Raw genomic sequence first — 17,905 nt, 5'->3', positions numbered from 1 at the left:
ATTTTTGTTTGCCATTTTATTTTCTTTCAAAATCTATAATTTGTTAATGCTGCTGGGTGTTGTTTTTAAAATACTGAATTTCTATTTTAAAAAATGTTGAATATTATTTTTATCACTTTATTTGTGTTTTTATCATCCGATAATTATATATTTTGTAATGAAAATGAATTAAATAATAATGAAATAAATCATTTAATTTTGGATCCATCACATTTGTTTCCATTGCTTAAGGTTTGATTATGGTTTCCAAATGGATGTTTGTAATTCGCGTTATTTATTTTTTTGTAATTTTTCTAAAAATTTAGAATGAAGTAATTTTGTTTGAAGAATTTATTCGTAAACATGATAAACCTTATGGAAATGATTTAACAGGTGAAATTTGTAATTTAAAAAAATTAAAAAATTTTATAATTTTTTTCAACCCTTCGTTTGTCTCTATAGAGAAAGCAAAACGTTTTAAAATTTTCAGAGAAAATTTATTGAAAATTCGTCTGCTAAATCAAAATGAATTAGGATCGGCTGTTTATGGTATAACATCGGTAACCGATTTAACCTATGATGAATTTAAAAATTATTTAGGATTACGACCAGATTTATATCAACCAAATGATAATGATAATCAACAAGAAATTGATGATAATTATTTTTTCGATAATAATAATAATACACCTGATTCATTTGATTGGCGTAATAAATTAGGTGTTGTAAGTAATGTTAAAAATCAAGAACAATGTGGTTCTTGTTGGGCATTTAGTGCTACCGGTAATATTGAAGGTGTTTGGGCTTTAAAACGTAATGAATCGGTTTCACTTTCTGAACAAGGTCAGTCAATTGAAGTAAAAGTAAAGTTTTCCAAAAACAAAAACAAATCTTTTCCATTCAATTAGAACTTGTCGATTGTGATAAATATGATAATGGCTGTGGTGGTGGATTGCCAACCAATGCATTCAAAACAATCATACAATTAGGTGGTATTGAATCTGAATCTGATTATCCATATGATGCACAGAATGAAAAATGTCATTTTCGTAAATCACTTTCACATGTAAAAATCAATTCCTATGTTGAGCTACCAAAAAATGAAACCTATATGAAAAATTATCTTTTCCATAATGGACCGATTTCAATTGGCATAAATGCAAATGCAATGCAATTTTATTTTGGTGGTATTTCACATCCACCTAGTTGGTTATGTAATCCTGGTAGTCTTGATCATGGTGTTTTAATTGTTGGTTATGGTACAGGTAAAACACGTATTCTACATCAAACGCAACCATATTGGATAATTAAAAATAGTTGGGGAAAAACATGGGGTGAAAAGGTAAATATGGAAGGAACAAACAAACAAATTTACAATTTAACAAATAAACTATTCAAACACAGGGTTATTATCGTGTATATCGTGGTAGTGATACTTGTGGCGTTAGTCAAATGGCATCATCAGCAGTGGTCAACTAATTTGGTAATTCCCGGGATCCAGAAAAACGAAAAATCCAAATTTGACAATTTCTTTTTTCTTTTATCTTTTTCCTTGAATTTTTTCATTCACTATACACAAAATCTGATCCATATTGATTATCATTTCTGTGTCAAATAAATAAAGCAAAACAAACAAAAAAAATTAATTAAAATTGATGAAGATGACAGTTGTGTTGTGTTTGTTTGTGTTGACAAGCCAAAATGATTACGAAATCTAATGATATTGGTGTCGGAAATCAGTGTGAAAAGAATTCGATTAAATCATTTTGGTTGTTCGGTGTTCGGTGCTGTTTGTTTTCTTCCGTTTCAACATTTTGCAATGGAAAAAACCGTTATTTTTTTCAAATATATAGCAGCATCTTGCTATATAATTGAACAAAAACATCTTTTACAATGTTCAAACGGTTTTTTCGATTAGTCATTCTATATATATAAAATGCACTGAAATGAGAATATTCTGTTCTTTGCTTTGTAAAAAATGAATAACGCATCTTGTGATGCTTTGTGGTGGCCATCTCTAAAACACGAATATTAATGACGCATCGTTGTTTTTTCTCGTCTCACTCTCTATATTCTTTGCATTCATTTTTTCACATTTCGTTGTGTCTTTCATTTCGACATTCGCCAACTCACAATAAACAACAACGAAAAATTCTTTATTCTGTTGTTGTTGTTTGGTTTTTTGTTGTTCAACAAATTCTGTGTTGTGGTTTTCTTTTATTGAAAAAAAAATTGTCGTCATTTTTTCCAAGAATATTATTCAGATAATAATTGAATCTCTCATCCCCCTTCACTACAACATTAACAATGAAAACTTTTGTTAAAAATTTTCGATTTAAATTTAAAAAAAATTTTCAACAACCATGATGATATGATTTAAATGTGTGCAATCAACAGAATCGAAATTGTCAAAAACAAATCATATTTCAAAATCACAGCTTTTTTTGTTTTGAATGAATGAATCACAATGAAAAACCAAATAATGATTATTGTTAACCTAATTTTTATCGTTAATCATCTAATATCAACGATAAATAATGAAAAAATTTTAGAAAAAATTAGCTGTGATTTTAATGATGGTACCCTTTGCGATTGGATACTAAATACCAATAATGAAGATGATGGTGGCGGTGGTGGTGGTAACGGTGGATCAATTGCTCAATTTCTACCAATTTTCAATCATACTGAACTATTTTTCGATGATTATGAACATGGTTTGTTGCAAAATATAATCAAATAATGAAATTTTTTGTTATTAACTTTTTGAATTTTGATTTGGGTTGATTTGAAAAATAGAAAAAATACTTTTGATACGATCAAATCCAAAAATGGATATTGTTTCGATTGAAAGTCCAACATTATTTACAAATGATCGTGATTATGAATTTAGTTTTCAAATTAATATGAATTTTATTGGTTATATACAAATCGTTATTCGACAACAAAAAATTGAAACACAAATTTTAAAAATTAAAGCAGATCATGATCAAAAGTAATGAAGTTATTATTATAATAAACAATTTGAATCTTAATAATCAATTTTTTTTTGCTGGTTTTTTAGATGGAAAACATATTCGGTTGGTCTACCCAAATATCACAAGATGAACATTTTATTGGAAATAAAATTCTTGACCATTATTGATCCAAATTCTGAATATATTGCTTTAAATTATGTAAAAATTATTGATAAACATCATCATAAAATGGATGAAAAAAATGATAATTGTGAATATAAATGCCTGAATAGTAATCAATGTTTATCAAATCAAAGTATTTGTAATATATATAAAGATTGTCCATTTGGTGATGATGAAGAACAAAATTGCGGTAAATCGATACATATTTTGATTAATTTATTTGATTTTGATTTTTCATTTTCGTTTCATATTCAGATCTTTTACCGGCTGGTAGTTATTGTAATTTTGATTATGATTTTTGTTCATGGTATAATTATGATGAACCAAATTCAAGTGGTCAATGGATTCATTTAACAAATAATAATAATCATGATGATAATTCTATTGATTCCGGATCATTAGGTGTTATATTTAAAGGCATTCATAAATTTGCATTAATATCATATCTAAAAAGTCCATTATTTGATTCAATTCCATCATATCATTCCATAATTTCATCAAATTATTTTAACAGTTGTAAGGTAAATATAGTAACCCATTATGGTTAAAATAGAAATTTTTTTTAATAGATCCGATTTTTGTTTGTTCTTTGTTGTCAATAGGTCCATTTTTCCTACATTTTTCATACGATATCGATTGATTTAGCTTTGGAGCTTGAACCATTTATTGATGATAATAATAATAATAATAATAATAAACAAAAACCAATTCAATTATGGCGTTATTTTAACAATAAATTATCATCAAAATGGACAAATGTTACTGTAACATTACCAACAAATTTTCATCAACGTTATTATCTAAAATTTGGTGCAGCATTAGGTTTAAAAAGTACAAGTACATTTGGACAAAAAGTTTATGTTGCTATTGATAATTTTAGTTTAACAAAATCATGTTTCGGAATTGGTAAATTGTCAATTTTTTTTGTTTTGTCATTGCTAATTAATTTGTATTCACATTAGATGTTCCCGAAAATGAACGACGCATTCCATTATTTATTCCGAAAAAAGAACAAATGGAAAAATTTTTTACAATTCCAAAAAATAAATCAATCAATGGTAAATCGATACTGATATGACAAAACTAAACTGAAATTTTTTTATTTCAAAAAAAAGCTTTTACATTTACCACTTGTGGTGCATCAGGAAATCATGGTCCAACATATTCACAATGTGAATTATTTTATCTAAATTCATCAACACGTGCAGCTGTTTTTGAAAAAAATAAAAATCTTAATCTAAATTTGAATATCAATGGTACACAAATGTGGATCGTACCTAAAACTGGATATTATACGTAATTAAGAAAATAGTTTTGAATTTTTGTTTTTGAAATTGAATTTTTTCTTCTTCTTTTTTTTCATTTCACAGAATCATTGCCAAAGGTGGAAATGGTGGCCGTGGATTATATGATCATCCTGGTGGTTTTGGATCATTAGTTCGTGCTATATTTCATTTTCAAGAAGGTGATACAATTTTTTTAGTCATTGGTCATTCGGGTAATGATGTTTGTCGAGAATCTACAAAAAATTTTGATCAATGTAAATATCCACGTAAAAATTCAAATAAAATATCAATCGGTGGAGGTGGTGGTGGAGCAACATATGGTAATTTGAATTTTTCATTATAATCAAATTTTTGTTTATTCAATGAATTTTTTTCTTTTGTTAGTTTTCAAATTAAATCCTTATTCGAATTCTGTTGAAAAATTCGAACCATTGTTGATAGCTGGAGGTGGTGGTGGTGGAAATGGCAAATTTGATCCAAATTTTAAATTATCTTCGGGTAAAATTTGAAAAATTTTGAATTTGATAATTTTTTGATTTTGTTTTTGTTTGCTTTTGTTTTATGAAGCTCAACATGGTCGTGGATTTGATATTTACAATTCAGGATTTCAAGGAATTGGTGATAGATCTGGTGGTGGTTGGAATAGTTCACCTATTATACAAAACAATCAAACTGGTCAATCATTATTGGATGGTGCTATTGGTGGATTGGTTTGTCCACAATTATCCGAATGGAATGTAACAGGTGGTTTTGGTGGTGGTGGTGGTGGTTGTCAATCAGGTGGTGGTGGTGGTGGTTATCAAGGTGGAAATGTACGAAAACCATTCGATGCTGGTGATGGTGGTACATCATATGTTACATTCAATCAATCATTTTTACAATCATTTAGTAATCCAAATATGTTATCATTATCCGAACAAGAAGAAATGATTGCAAATGGTTTTGTTATGGTTATACCACAAATTGATGATTGTTGTAATGATGGTCAATTTGCTTGTTTGATAACCGGTGAATTTCAAAATTACAGTACAGATAAATATTGTATATGTGGTTTGGAAAAATTTCTACCTAATTCTTGTATATGTATGTATTTATTTATTTGCAATTTTCAAATGAAAACATCATTTGTTTTGTTTTGTTTTGTTTCTTACCTTGTTAAAGATGAACCACCAAGATATGAAATAATTCTTTGGGCTGCATTATTCATCATTTCAATTGCACTTATATTGATAACATTCATTTTGATTGGTAAGTAATTTTACTTGAAATGAGAATTTTTATTTACAAATTTTTTACATTTTGTTTTTTTATAGTGTTTCAAAAACGAAATTCAAAAAAGAAACAAAACCTACAACGAAATGAACCGAATGATATGTATCTTTTATCGAATAGTGATTCAACTGATTTACAATTAAGTCGTTTAAGAAGCCATAATATTATTACTGAATATAATCCTAATTATGAATTTGGTGGATCCACCTGTACGCTTGGTGATCTTCCAGAAATTCCTCGTGAAAAACTTAATCTTGTCAAGTAAGTTTGTTTTAAAAAGATTTTAATTAAATTAATTAAAAAAAATTTCAATTTTAGAGCTTTAGGACAAGGTGCATTTGGTGAAGTATATCAAGGATTTCTTCACCAAATGCCTGATGAAAATAATGATGAATTACCTGTTGCTGTTAAAACATTACCCGAATATTCAGCCAACAAACAGGCCGAAATGGATTTTCTTATGGAAGCATTGATTATGTCAAAATTTAATCATCGAAATATTGTTAGATTTATTGGTATTTGTTTTGAAAAAATGCCAAGATTTATAATTCTAGAATTATTATCCGGTGGTGATTTGCGAACATTTTTACGTGAAAATCGAAGTGTTGTAGAAAAACCATCAACATTAGTGATGGGTGATCTACTTGTGATGGCTTTGGGTAAGATTGACATTTATCATTTTTTTTCTTTGTTTATATCAAAAGTTTTTTTGTTTGTTTTTCAAAACAAAAATTAGATGTTGCTTGTGGTTGTCAATATTTGGAAGCAAATCATTTTATACATAGAGATATTGCAGCAAGAAATTGTCTGCTTACATCAAAAATTAAAATGATTACAAATACTAATCAATCATTTAATAGTGATGGAAAATTTGATATAAATAATTATAAAAATGGTTTTCAAAATAGTGGTATTGTTGTAAAAATTGCCGATTTTGGTAAGCTAAAACAAGAAATTTGCTTAAAAAAATTGTTAATAATTTTTTTTATTATTAAATAATAGGAATGGCAAGAGATATTTATCGTGCAAATTACTATAGAAAAGGTGGTAAAGCCATGTTACCAGTAAAATGGATGCCACCTGAAGCATTTTTAGATGGAATTTTTACATCAAAAACTGATGGTATTGTTGTTGTTGTTATTATTTTTGTCAAAATATTATAATTTTTTTCCCCTCAAAAATCTTTTTAGTATGGAGTTTTGGCGTTCTTTTATGGGAAGTAATGTCGATGGGATATTTGGTAATAATAATGATGTTTATGATGATTATGTTTGTAATATTTACAACAATAATAATGTTTGTTTTTTTGGATAAATGAACAGCCTTATCCTGGAAGAGGAAATCAAGAAGTAATGCAATTAGTTACAGCTGGTGGACGTTTAGAATGTCCAAATTCATTAACACCATCACAAATTTATGATATTATGATGCAATGTTGGAATGCTAGTCCTGAATTACGTCCAAATTTCACAAAAATAATTGAAAATATTGGTGATTGTTTACGTGATCCAGATATACTAAATATACCATTGCCTATATTTCATCGATCAGCATCAATGGAAAAAGATGTAAGATTATTTTATCAAACAAACAAAAAACCATCCAATTTACAAAATATAATTTCTAATTATTAAAAATATTTAATCATTTTTATTACAGAATACATTAATGAGACCACCACCTGATGCAACTGATTATCTTATACCAAATAATTTTGGTTCACAAACCAATTCAAATTATAGTGTTGCTACGGAAAAAACCGAATTATTATCACCTGATACATGTTCAACATTAAGCTGTAATAATGATGATAATCATAATCATAAAAATTTTGATACAATTATTGATGATCAACAAAATGATCATTCAAATTTACAACAACAAAATTTTGATTATTTAAATCAACCAAATCGTTTTAATACGGAAATTATTTTAAATCCAAATAGATTTAATAATCAAAATCAATCGGTTAGATATGTAAATGTTAATGTTAATAATTCTATGATTCAAACTAAAAACATTTAACAAAAATATAATAATAATAAAATTTTATTATTTTATTTGGAAAAAAAACTTGTTAAAAATTTTTTTATGACTCAAAGTTGAATTGAATTGAATTGAATTTTAATAAATAAAAACCCCTATTCCATAAAATTATAGGGGGAGACAAAAGAAAAAGTAAAAATAAAAATAAAAATAACAAAATTCTATGACTCAAAGTTGCCACACGATATTTGAAACAATACAATTTATTAAATGTTTTGTAAATTCATTATTTTGAAGAAAAAAAATGTTCGAATTTAAATGTAGAAAAAAAATCTTGTAATTAAATTCGATAATAATAGTTGAAACCAAACATAAAAATGAGAAACAAATAGAAAAATTTAATGTATTTTGTAATTTTGTTGATTGAAAAGTAAAAAAAAATGAAAAGTATTAATCATTTTAAAATTAGTGCTTTATTGTTCTTTTTTATTCAATCGATTATTGTGGATAAAATTCAAACTGAAGACAATAAATATGATAAGGTTATGATACCATATAAACCAGTATATGGTGCACCAAGTAAATGTACCGGAATGTATGATTCTCAAATGACCGCCGAAAATTACCGAATCTGTCAAATAAATGCCATTGACAAATGGAAAATAGAGATGAAACATTATGTAAGATGAATCAATAATTATTCTTCAAGTCAAAAATTCATAATATGTTTTTTTTTTGTTTCAAACATAGTACACCGAAAGCTTGAACTTTTGTTGTTTTGTATATGGTGTTTTGGAATGCGAAACTAAAGTTTTGTCTAAATGTGACGCAGAATATTCAGATCGAAATGAGAAAGAGACAAGACGATTGTTTGATAAATCATGTCAACCAATCATTGCAAACAATTCGTGTGGTAATGAGGCTAATATCGAGAGTAAAGATGAAGGTTTTAATAAAATATGGATATATATCGGAATAGGAATCGGAATATTCGCAATGATTGTATCCATAATTACGTGTCGATATAAGCAGAACAAGCAAAATAACTTAAAAAAAGCTTCAATGAATGCTTACAAAACGAAAAAATTCCAAAAAATCTATGAAATGGAATCCACTCGTCTTGTTTATGACAAAGAAGTGAAAGATCTTGATAAACAATTGGTTCATAACGTATCTAGACAAACGATTAGCAGTGACGGATCAAAAACGTTTTCAAAAAAAGATGAAGGGTCAACATTGAGAAAATGGAAAAATAATATTAACAATTTTTTCGTAAATCCTGATAAAAAATTGAAGAAAGAAATCAAGGCAAAAATCGAGGCAGACTCAAAAAATGATCCGACTTTCTGGGATGATTTCTATGAAAATCCAGAAAAATATTATGAAAAACCAACCAGTGTGATAACGAAAACTAAAAAATTTTTCACAAGGTTATGGCCGAAAAAAGAAGTGAATAATGAAGAACTAATGAAAAAAGAAGAATTTATTCGTTCTGAAGCTCGTCGACAGTATGAAAATATCAGAAATAATCGATTGAAATCAGACAAAATATCAACAGGACAAACAACGTATGAAAGTATGGTTGAAGAAAAAAGCACCGATCCACTTTTGGCAGAAGTGATAAAAATTTTAAATCAAGAACAGGACGATGTTTATCATGAAATGAAAGATATTCCTGAACCGGGAAATATAGATGATGCGAAAAAATACATGAAACTATTAAAAGATACTAGGAAAAGGGTGCGAAATGAACGTAACAATCTCGAAAAAATGTTGGGAAAAGTATCTGGAATTGAAGATCAAACGAGCGGTCAAGCTAAAAATAAATTGCTAGAAACCAAAGTGAAAAAAGATGTACAAACGAAAGACTTGATCGACAAAAAACAGAGTAAAAAAGCAAAAGTGATAGATGAGATAACCGATACAAAAACAGTAACAGAAAAAAGTATGGATGATCAAATAAATAGAAAGTCATCAAAAAGCAAAAAGCCACAAACAATAGCTAGGTTTGTAAATAAACAGAAACTTGAAACGATACCAGAAGAAGATGAAACACCTGAAATCCAGGAATTTGTTTCGTCTGAAAGCAAAAAGCCAGAAACTAAAACCAAAGATTCTTTAGTAAACAAAAAACGAAAAAATCTAGCCAGTCTAAAAGAACCAAAATCATCAGAAGAAAGTCAAATTTCGGAATTTGTTTCGTCTAAACGCAAAAAGCCAAAAACAAGACCTAGTGTTTTAGATAAACCGAAACTTGAAACGATACCAGAAGAAGATGAAACACCTGAAATCCCGGAATTTATTTCGTCTGAAAGCAAAAAGCCAGAAACCAAACCCAATGTTTTAGATAACATAAAACAATCGACATCGCAACCAGCTGATGATCAAACACCTGAAATCCCGGAATTTGTTTCGACGGAAGGTAAAAAGCCAGAAACAATAGCCAGTGTTGTAGATAACATAAAGCAATCGACATCGCAACCAGCAGAAGATCGAACAACTGAATTCTCGGAATTTGTTTCTTCGGCAGGTAAAAAGAAACAAACAATAGCTAGTTTATTAAATAAACAGAAACTTGAAACGATACCAGAAGAAGATGAAACACCTGAAATCCCGGAATTTGTTTCGTCGAAAGATAAAAAGGCACAAACAATAGCCAGTGCTGTAAATAAACAGAAACTAGAATCGACACCAAAAAATGATTCTGATTCTGTAACAGAGGAAATTCCGAAATTTATTTCTAACGAAAAAGAAAATACAAAAGAAATAACCAGCATGTTAAAAAATGATCAATCGAAAACAAGCAAAACATCATCAAAAAAGGTTTTTTTTTCATTAGATGATGAGCAAATGAAACAAACACCAGTTAGTAGCCTGAAGTTAGAAGATCAAGCAAGCGAAATTTCAACAAAAGAATCGTTAAAAAAAGATATTGAACCACAAATGGATTTTGAAATGAAAATGCTAAAAAAATTCGAACAAAAATCTATTGAAAAAGAAAATGATTACAAATATTATCTCGAAGAAATGGAACATACAATAAGCGCAAATGATATTAAAATTGCTAGAATGGAAAACAAGTTAAATGATGAAGATGCTAGATTAAATAGAACATTATTATTTATTAGTTCTGGTGGTGGTTATCAAACAAATCAGAAACATATGAAAGCAATTAATGAAAAAATATTGAAACATATGGAAAAAAGAGATTATGTAAAAGAAGAAAAAATTAAAGCAAATCAAATGAAAGAATCGATACAAAATGAAAGAAAATATCTTGATGATGCAATAAAAGAAAGGAAAAATCTTTATGATTACTACTATAATAAGCAAAACAATAATAAAGTTGGTGAAAATAAAAAAGAAATTCAAACGAATATAATGAATTTTGCAAAGAAAAAATTTGAAAAAAATACCGTACCATATTATGTAAAAGAAATGAGTTTTGTAGAGAATAAAAATTCACCATCATCATTTCCAGCACAATCACCGGAAACTGGTTCGCTTGCCAAACGGGTAAAAAAATCACTGAATGAAACAATTTTATCAACAGCAACACAACTATCACCATCTGAACCTGGATTACCACCTGATTTTGCACATGGAAATTAATTTATAAAAATAAAATTTTTGAATAAATAAATTCACAGTTTTTTGTTTGTTAAATAAATTATGAGAATTATGGTTTTAATTGTACAAAAATTAAATATTCATATCGAATGGATTTGAAACAATACGATTCATGTGTTATTGAATTTTTGATTTTGAAAGAAAAAAACAAATGTTCGAATTCAATCGTAAAAAAAGTTCGTAATTGAATCCGATAACAATAGTGAAAATAAAACATAAAAATCCCAAACAAAAAAAATTCTATATTGTATTTGGAAATTTTGGTTTTTTAAAAAAATGAAAAACATTATGCGTTTGAAAATTGGTTTAATGTTTTTTCATTTTATTTCAATGATTGTTAGTGATGAAATTCAAACTCAAAACAATGTTGTTAAAATGTCAAACAAAAAATTATGATACCATATAAACCAGTATATGGTGTACCAAGTAAATGTACCGGAATGTATGATTCTCAAATGACCGCAGAAGAATACCGAATCTGTCAAATAAAAGTCATTGACAAATGGAAAATAGAGACGAAACATTATGTAAGATGAATCAATAATTATTCTTCAAGTCAAAAATTCATAATATGTTTTTTTTTTGTTTCAAACATAGTACACCGAAAGCTTGGAATTTTGTTGTTTTGTATACGATGTTTTGGAATGCGAAACTAAAGTTTTGTCTAAATGTGACGCAGATTATTCAGATCGAAATGAGAAAGAGACAAGACGATTGTTTGATAAATCATGTCAACCAATCATTGCAAACAATTTGTGTAGTACCAAGAGTGATAATGAAGGTCAAAATCAAATATGGATATATATCTTAATTGGAGTCGGAATATTCCTAACAATTGTATCCATAATTACGTGTCAATATAAGCATAACCAGCAAAAGAATTTAGAAAAAGTTGCAATGAATGCTTACAAAACGGAAAAATTCCAAAAAACCTATGAAATGGAATCGGCTCGTCTTGTTTATGACAAAGAAGTAAAAAATCTTGATAAACAACGGCTTCATAACTTATCTAGACAAACGATTAGCAGTGACGGATCAAAAACGTTTTCAAGCAAAGAAAAAGTGTCAACATTGAAAAAATGGAAAAATAATATTAACAATTTTTTCGTAAATCCTGATAAAAAATTGAAGAAAGAAATCAAGGCAAAAATCGATGCAGAGTCGAAAAATGATCCGACTTTCTGGGATGATTTCAATGAAAATTCAGAAAAATATTATAAACAACCAACCGGTGTAGTAACGAAAACTAAAAATTTTGTGAAAAAGTTATGGCCAAACAAAGAAGCGAAGAATGAAAAACTTAAAAAAGAAGAATTTATTCGTTCTGAAGCTCGTCGTCAGTATGAAAATATCAGACAAAATCGATTGGAATCAGACAAAATGCCAGCAGGGTATGAAAGTATGATTGAAGAAAAAAACACCGATCCACTTTTGGCAGAAGTGATGAAAATTTTAAATCAAGAACAGGCCGATGTTTATCATGAAATGAAAGATATTCCTGAACCAGGAAATATGGATGATGCGAAAAAATACATGAAGAAATTAGAAGATACTAGGAAAAGGGTGCGAAATGAACGTAACAATCTCGATAAAATGTTGGGAAAAGTATCTGGAATTGAAGATCAAACGAGCGGTCAAGCTAAAAATAAATTGCTAGAAACCAAAGTGAAAAAAGATGAACAAACGAAAGACTTGATCGACAAAAAACAGAGTAAAAAAGCAAAAGTGATAGAAGAGATAACCGAAACAAAAACAGTAACAGAAAAAAGTATTGATGATCAAATAAATAGAAAGTCATCAAAAAGCAAAAAGCCACAAACAATAGCTAGGTTTGTAAATAAACCGAAACTTGAAACGATACCAGAAGAAGATGAAACACCTGAAATCCCGGAATTTGTTTCGTCTGAAAGCAAAAAGCCAGAAACAATAGCCAGTGTTGTGGATAACATAAAACAATCGACATCGAAACCACAAGAAAGTCAAACGAAAAAAATTCAAGAATTAGTTTCGTCTGAAAGCAAAAAGCCAGAAACAATAGCCAGTGTTGTAAATAAACCGAAATTTGAATCGACACCAGAAGAGGATCAAACACCTGTAATCTTGGAATTTGTATCGTCGGCAGGTAAAAAGCCACAAACAATAGCTAGATTTGTAAATAAACAGAGACTTGAATCGATACCAGCTGAAGATCAAACACCTGAAATCCCGGAATTTGTTTCGTCTGAAAGCAAAAAGCCAGAAACAATAGTCAGTGTTGTAGATAACATAAAGCAATCGACATCGCAACCAGCAGAAGATCGAATACCTAAAATCAAGGAATTTGTTTCGTCTTCAGGTAAAAAGCCACAAACAATTGCCAGTGTTGTGGATGAACAGAAACTTGAATCGCAACCAGCAGAAGATCAAACACCGGAAATTCCGGAATTTGTTTCGTCTGAAAGCAAAAAGCCAGAAACAATAGCCAGTGTTGTGGATAACATAAAGCAATCGACATCGCAACCAGCAGAAGATCGAATACCTAAAATCAAGGAATTTGTTTCGTCTTCAGGTAAAAAGCCACAAACAATAGCTAGTTTTGCAAATAAACAGAAACTTGAAACGATACCAGAAGAAGATGAAACACCGGAAATCCCAGAATTTGTTTCGTCGGAAGGTAAAAAGCCACAAACAATAGCCAGTGCTGTAAATAAACAGAAACTTGAATCGCAACCAGCAGAAGATCAAACACCGGAAATTCCGGAATTTGTTTCGTCGGAAAGCAAAAAGCCAGAAACCAAAACCAATGTTTTAGATAACATAAAACAATCGACATCGCAACCAGCAGAAGATCGAACAACTAAATTCCCGGAATTTGTTTCGTCTTCAGGTAAAAAGCCACAAACAATAGCTAGTTTTGCAAATAAACAGAAACTTGAAACGATACCAGAAGAAGATGAAACACCTGAAATCCCGGAATTTGTTTCGTCTGAAAGCAAAAAGCCAGAAACAATAGCCAGTGTTGTGGATAACATAAAGCAATCGACATCGCAACCAGCAGAAGATCGAATACCTAAAATCAAGGAATTTGTTTCGTCAGGTAAAAAGCCACAAACAATAGCTAGTTTTGCAAATAAACAGAAACTTGAAACGATACCAGAAGAAGATGAAACACCTGAAATCCCGGAATTTGTTTCGTCGGAAGGTAAAAAGGCACAAACAATAGCCAGTGCTGTAAATAAACAGAAACTTGAATCGACACCAAAAAATGATTCTGATTCTGAAACAGAGGAAATTCCGGAATTTATTTCGTACGATGACGAAAATACAAAAAAATTAGCCAGCATATTAAAAAATTCACAATCGAAAACAACCAAAACATCATCAAAAAGGGTTACGCTTTCATTAGATGATGAGCAAATGAAACAAACACCAGTTAGTAGCCTGAAGTTAGAAGATCAAACAAGCGATATTTCAACAAAAGATTCGTTAAAAGATATTGAACCACAAATGGATTTTGAATTGAAAATGCTTAAAAAATTTGAACAAAAATCTATTGAACATGAAAATGATTACAAATATTATCTCGAAGAAATGGAACATACAATAAGCGCAAATGATATTAAAATTGCTAGAATGGAAAACAAGTTAGAAGATGAATATAATAGATTAAATAGAGCATTATTATTTATGAGTTCTAGTGGTGGTGGTTATCAAACAAATCAGAAACAGATGAAAGTAATTCATGATAAAATATTGAAACATATGGAAAAAAAAGATTATGTAAAAGAAGAAAAAATTAAAGCAAATCAAATGAAAGAATCGATACAAAATGAAAGAAAATATCTTGATGATGCAATAAAAGAAAGAAAAAATTTTTATGATTACTACTATGATAAGCAAAACAATAATAAAGTTGGTGAAAATAAAAATTTCAATGTTGACAAAAAAGAAATTCAAACGAATGCAATGAATTTTGCAAAGAAAAAATTCATTAAAAATACCGTACCATATCATGTAAAAGAAATAAGTTTTGTTTCGGATAAAAATTCACCATCATCATTTCCAGCACAATCACCCGAAACTGGTTCGTTTGTCAAACGTGTAAAAAAATCACTCAATGAAACAATTTTATCAACAGCAACACAATTACCACCATCTGAACCTGGATTACCACCTGATTTTTCACATGGAATTTAATGTTTTAAAAAAAAAATTCGATTTGAAACAAATTAGAAACACAAATATTAATTAAATTTTTTATAAACTAATTATTTTGAAGAAAATGTACAAATTTGAATGTTAAAAAATCTTGTAATATAGAAAACCGATAACAATAGCTGAAACATAATATAAAAATCAGAATTAGAAAAAAATATTTATTTTATTTTGTAATTTTGGTGATTAATAAGTAAAAAAAATGAAAAGTATTAATCATTTTAAAATTGATGCTTTATTGTTCTTTTTTATTCGATCGATTATTGCTGATAAAATTCTAACTGAAGACAATAAATATGATAAGGTTATGATTCCATATAAACCAGTATATGGAGCACCAAGTAAATGTACTGGAATGTATGATTCTCAAATGACCGCCGAAAATTACCGAATCTGTCAAATAAATGCCATTGACAAATGGAAAATAGAGATGAAACATTATGTAAGATGAATCAATAATTATTCTTCAAGTAAAAAATCATAATATGTTTTTTTTGTTTGTTTCAAACATAGTACACCGAAAGCTTGAACTTTTGTTGTTTTGTATATGATGTTTTGGAATGCGAAACTAAAGTTTTGTCTAAATGTGACTCAGATTATTCAGATCGAAATGAGAGAGAGACAAAACGATTGTTTGATAAATCATGTCAACCAATCATTGCAAACAATTCGTGTGGTAATACCGAGAGTAAAAATGAAGGTCAAAATCAAATATGGATATATATCGGAATAGGAATCGGAATAGTCGCAATGATTGTATCCATAATTACGTGTCGATATAAGCAGAACAAGCAAAATAACTTAAAAAAGGCAGCAATGAATGCTTACAAAACAGAAAAATTCCAAAAAATCTATGAAATGGAATCCGTTCGTCCGATTTATGACGAAGAAGTGAAAAATCTTGATAAACAATGGCATCATAACGTATCTAAACAAATGATTAGTGGTAAGGGATCAAAAACGTTTTCGAAAAAAGATGAAGGGTCAACATTAAAAAAATGGAAAAATAATATTAAGAATTTTTTCGTAAATCCTGATAAAAAATTGAAGAAAGAAATCAAGGCAAAAATCGATGCAGAGTCGAAAAATGATCCGACTTTCTGGGATGATTTCAATGAAAATTCAGAAAAATATTATAAACAACCAACCGGTGTAGTAACGAAAACTAAAAATTTTGTGAAAAAGTTATGGCCAAACAAAGAAGCGAAGAATGAAAAACTAAAAAAAGAAGAATTTATTCGTTCTGAAGCTCGTCGACAGTATGAAAATATCCGAAAAAATCGATTGGAATCAGACAAAATGCCAGCAGGGTATGAAAGTATGATTGAAGAAAAAAACACCGATCCACTTTTGGCAGAAGTGATGAAAATTTTAAATCAAGAACAGGACGATGTTTATCATGAAATGAAAGATATTCCTGAACCAGGAAATATAGATGATGCGAAAAAATACATGAAACAATTAAAAGATACTAGGAAAAGAGTGCGAAATGAACGTAACAATCTCGATAAAATGTTGAGAAAGGAAGTATCTGGAATTGAAGATCAAACGAACGGTGGTCAAGCAGGCAAAATTGGAAAAGCTAAAAATGAATTGCTAGATAAAAAATTGAAACAAGAAACGAAAACTATTCAACATCAAGATTCGAATAAACAACTGAACAAAGATGATCAAATGAATAAAAAAATTTCGACAAAAGATTCGTTCGGAGATAAAAAGCCAGAAATTTTAACAAAAAATTCATTAAAAGATAAAAAATCGATAATGAATTTTAATATAAAAATGATTCAAAAATTTGAACAAGAAGCAATAGATCAAGAATTGGAATTTGAAAATTATATTAGAGATATGGAAAAAATAGCACTTGTAAACGATAAAACGATTACAAGAATGGAAAATAAATTAGATATGGAAGAAAAACAATTGAATAAAAGAATACATCATACTAGTTATAATATGAAAAATCCAAATGATAAAAAAGAAATTGATGAAAAAATAATGAATAATGAACAACAAAGACTATATCAATATATTGAAGAACAAAAAATTAAACTGGATGAAATGAAAGAATTAATACGAAACGAAAAAAAATTACTTAATGAAGCAATAGTAGAAAGAAGAGAACATTTTTATAATATTTATAATATCATACAAAACAGTGGAATTGATGAAAAAATACAATTAGATACTGATAATTTTTTTGTGAAAAAATTATTAATTAGAAATATAAAACCATTTTTTGTAAAAGAATATAATGAAAATCAGACAAAATTATCATCACCACAATCATCCATGAATATGGATCCATTATCACAACAACGTATACAAAAATCAATGAATCAAACAATTTTATCGACAACAATAGCAACAACACAAATACCGGGAGATCAATTTTCCAATTATTTACATCGATTTCAATAA

General features: G+C 28.6%; 5 protein-coding genes across 5 annotated transcripts; all 5 read left to right on the top strand.

The window, feature by feature from the left end:
- The first annotated feature begins 48 nt into the window (after positions 1-48).
- On the top strand, positions 49-1,646 carry LOC113791654 (cathepsin L-like). Its single transcript, XM_027341451.2, has 5 exons — positions 49-231; positions 306-372; positions 442-822; positions 888-1,321; positions 1,384-1,646. The coding sequence occupies exons 1-5, from the start codon at positions 94-96 to the stop codon at positions 1,456-1,458; spliced, it is 1,095 nt and encodes a 364-aa protein (XP_027197252.1). The 5' UTR covers positions 49-93; the 3' UTR covers positions 1,459-1,646.
- A 461-nt stretch (positions 1,647-2,107) lies between these two features.
- On the top strand, positions 2,108-7,721 carry LOC113791595 (leukocyte tyrosine kinase receptor-like). Its single transcript, XM_075822061.1, has 18 exons — positions 2,108-2,693; positions 2,776-2,971; positions 3,041-3,306; positions 3,372-3,637; positions 3,719-4,022; positions 4,079-4,174; positions 4,232-4,412; positions 4,487-4,722; positions 4,787-4,900; positions 4,970-5,485; positions 5,564-5,650; positions 5,716-5,935; positions 5,993-6,333; positions 6,411-6,611; positions 6,677-6,796; positions 6,865-6,914; positions 6,997-7,242; positions 7,334-7,721. Exons 1-18 carry the CDS (start codon positions 2,447-2,449, stop codon positions 7,697-7,699), a joined length of 4,053 nt encoding a protein of 1,350 aa, XP_075678176.1. The 5' UTR covers positions 2,108-2,446; the 3' UTR covers positions 7,700-7,721.
- A 351-nt stretch (positions 7,722-8,072) lies between these two features.
- LOC142645566 (uncharacterized) lies at positions 8,073-11,330 on the top strand. The gene is made up of 2 exons (XM_075822062.1): positions 8,073-8,340; positions 8,411-11,330. Exons 1-2 carry the CDS (start codon positions 8,101-8,103, stop codon positions 11,270-11,272), a joined length of 3,102 nt encoding a protein of 1,033 aa, XP_075678177.1. The 5' UTR covers positions 8,073-8,100; the 3' UTR covers positions 11,273-11,330.
- Positions 11,331-11,559: 229 nt separating this feature from the next.
- Positions 11,560-15,601, top strand: LOC113791594 (uncharacterized). Its single transcript, XM_075822073.1, has 2 exons — positions 11,560-11,817; positions 11,888-15,601. Exons 1-2 carry the CDS (start codon positions 11,683-11,685, stop codon positions 15,464-15,466), a joined length of 3,714 nt encoding a protein of 1,237 aa, XP_075678188.1. The 5' UTR covers positions 11,560-11,682; the 3' UTR covers positions 15,467-15,601.
- Positions 15,602-15,635: 34 nt separating this feature from the next.
- Positions 15,636-17,905, top strand: LOC142645599 (uncharacterized). Its single transcript, XM_075822185.1, has 2 exons — positions 15,636-15,926; positions 15,998-17,905. Exons 1-2 carry the CDS (start codon positions 15,687-15,689, stop codon positions 17,903-17,905), a joined length of 2,148 nt encoding a protein of 715 aa, XP_075678300.1. The 5' UTR covers positions 15,636-15,686.

Source organism: Dermatophagoides pteronyssinus, unplaced genomic scaffold (assembly GCF_027571235.1).
Source record: "Dermatophagoides pteronyssinus isolate colony J.1.1.1.1 unplaced genomic scaffold, Derpt_VIB-CSIC_2022.12 sq0015, whole genome shotgun sequence".
Lineage (NCBI taxonomy): Eukaryota > Metazoa > Arthropoda > Arachnida > Sarcoptiformes > Pyroglyphidae > Dermatophagoides > Dermatophagoides pteronyssinus.
Note: the sequence above shows the minus strand (reverse complement) of the source record. Positions and strands in the feature narration are given on the sequence as shown.

Bases quoted from the DNA above. Each gene is read 5' to 3' on its own strand.
- LOC113791654 (XM_027341451.2), top strand. From the start codon at position 94: ATGTTGAATATTATTTTTATCACTTTATTTGTGTTTTTATCATCCGAT. The intron at 373-441 runs GTGAAATTTGTA...TTGTCTCTATAG, and splicing joins TTATGGAAATGATTTAACAG to AGAAAGCAAAACGTTTTAAA. The intron at 823-887 runs GTCAGTCAATTG...CCATTCAATTAG, and splicing joins GGTTTCACTTTCTGAACAAG to AACTTGTCGATTGTGATAAA.
- LOC113791595 (XM_075822061.1), top strand. From the start codon at position 2,447: ATGAAAAACCAAATAATGATTATTGTTAACCTAATTTTTATCGTTAAT. The intron at 4,723-4,786 runs GTAATTTGAATT...TTCTTTTGTTAG, and splicing joins TGGTGGTGGAGCAACATATG to TTTTCAAATTAAATCCTTAT. The intron at 6,915-6,996 runs GTAATAATAATG...ATAAATGAACAG, and splicing joins TAATGTCGATGGGATATTTG to CCTTATCCTGGAAGAGGAAA.
- LOC142645566 (XM_075822062.1), top strand. From the start codon at position 8,101: ATGAAAAGTATTAATCATTTTAAAATTAGTGCTTTATTGTTCTTTTTT. The intron at 8,341-8,410 runs GTAAGATGAATC...TTTCAAACATAG, and splicing joins AAATAGAGATGAAACATTAT to TACACCGAAAGCTTGAACTT.
- LOC113791594 (XM_075822073.1), top strand. From the start codon at position 11,683: ATGATACCATATAAACCAGTATATGGTGTACCAAGTAAATGTACCGGA. The intron at 11,818-11,887 runs GTAAGATGAATC...TTTCAAACATAG, and splicing joins AAATAGAGACGAAACATTAT to TACACCGAAAGCTTGGAATT.
- LOC142645599 (XM_075822185.1), top strand. From the start codon at position 15,687: ATGAAAAGTATTAATCATTTTAAAATTGATGCTTTATTGTTCTTTTTT. The intron at 15,927-15,997 runs GTAAGATGAATC...TTTCAAACATAG, and splicing joins AAATAGAGATGAAACATTAT to TACACCGAAAGCTTGAACTT.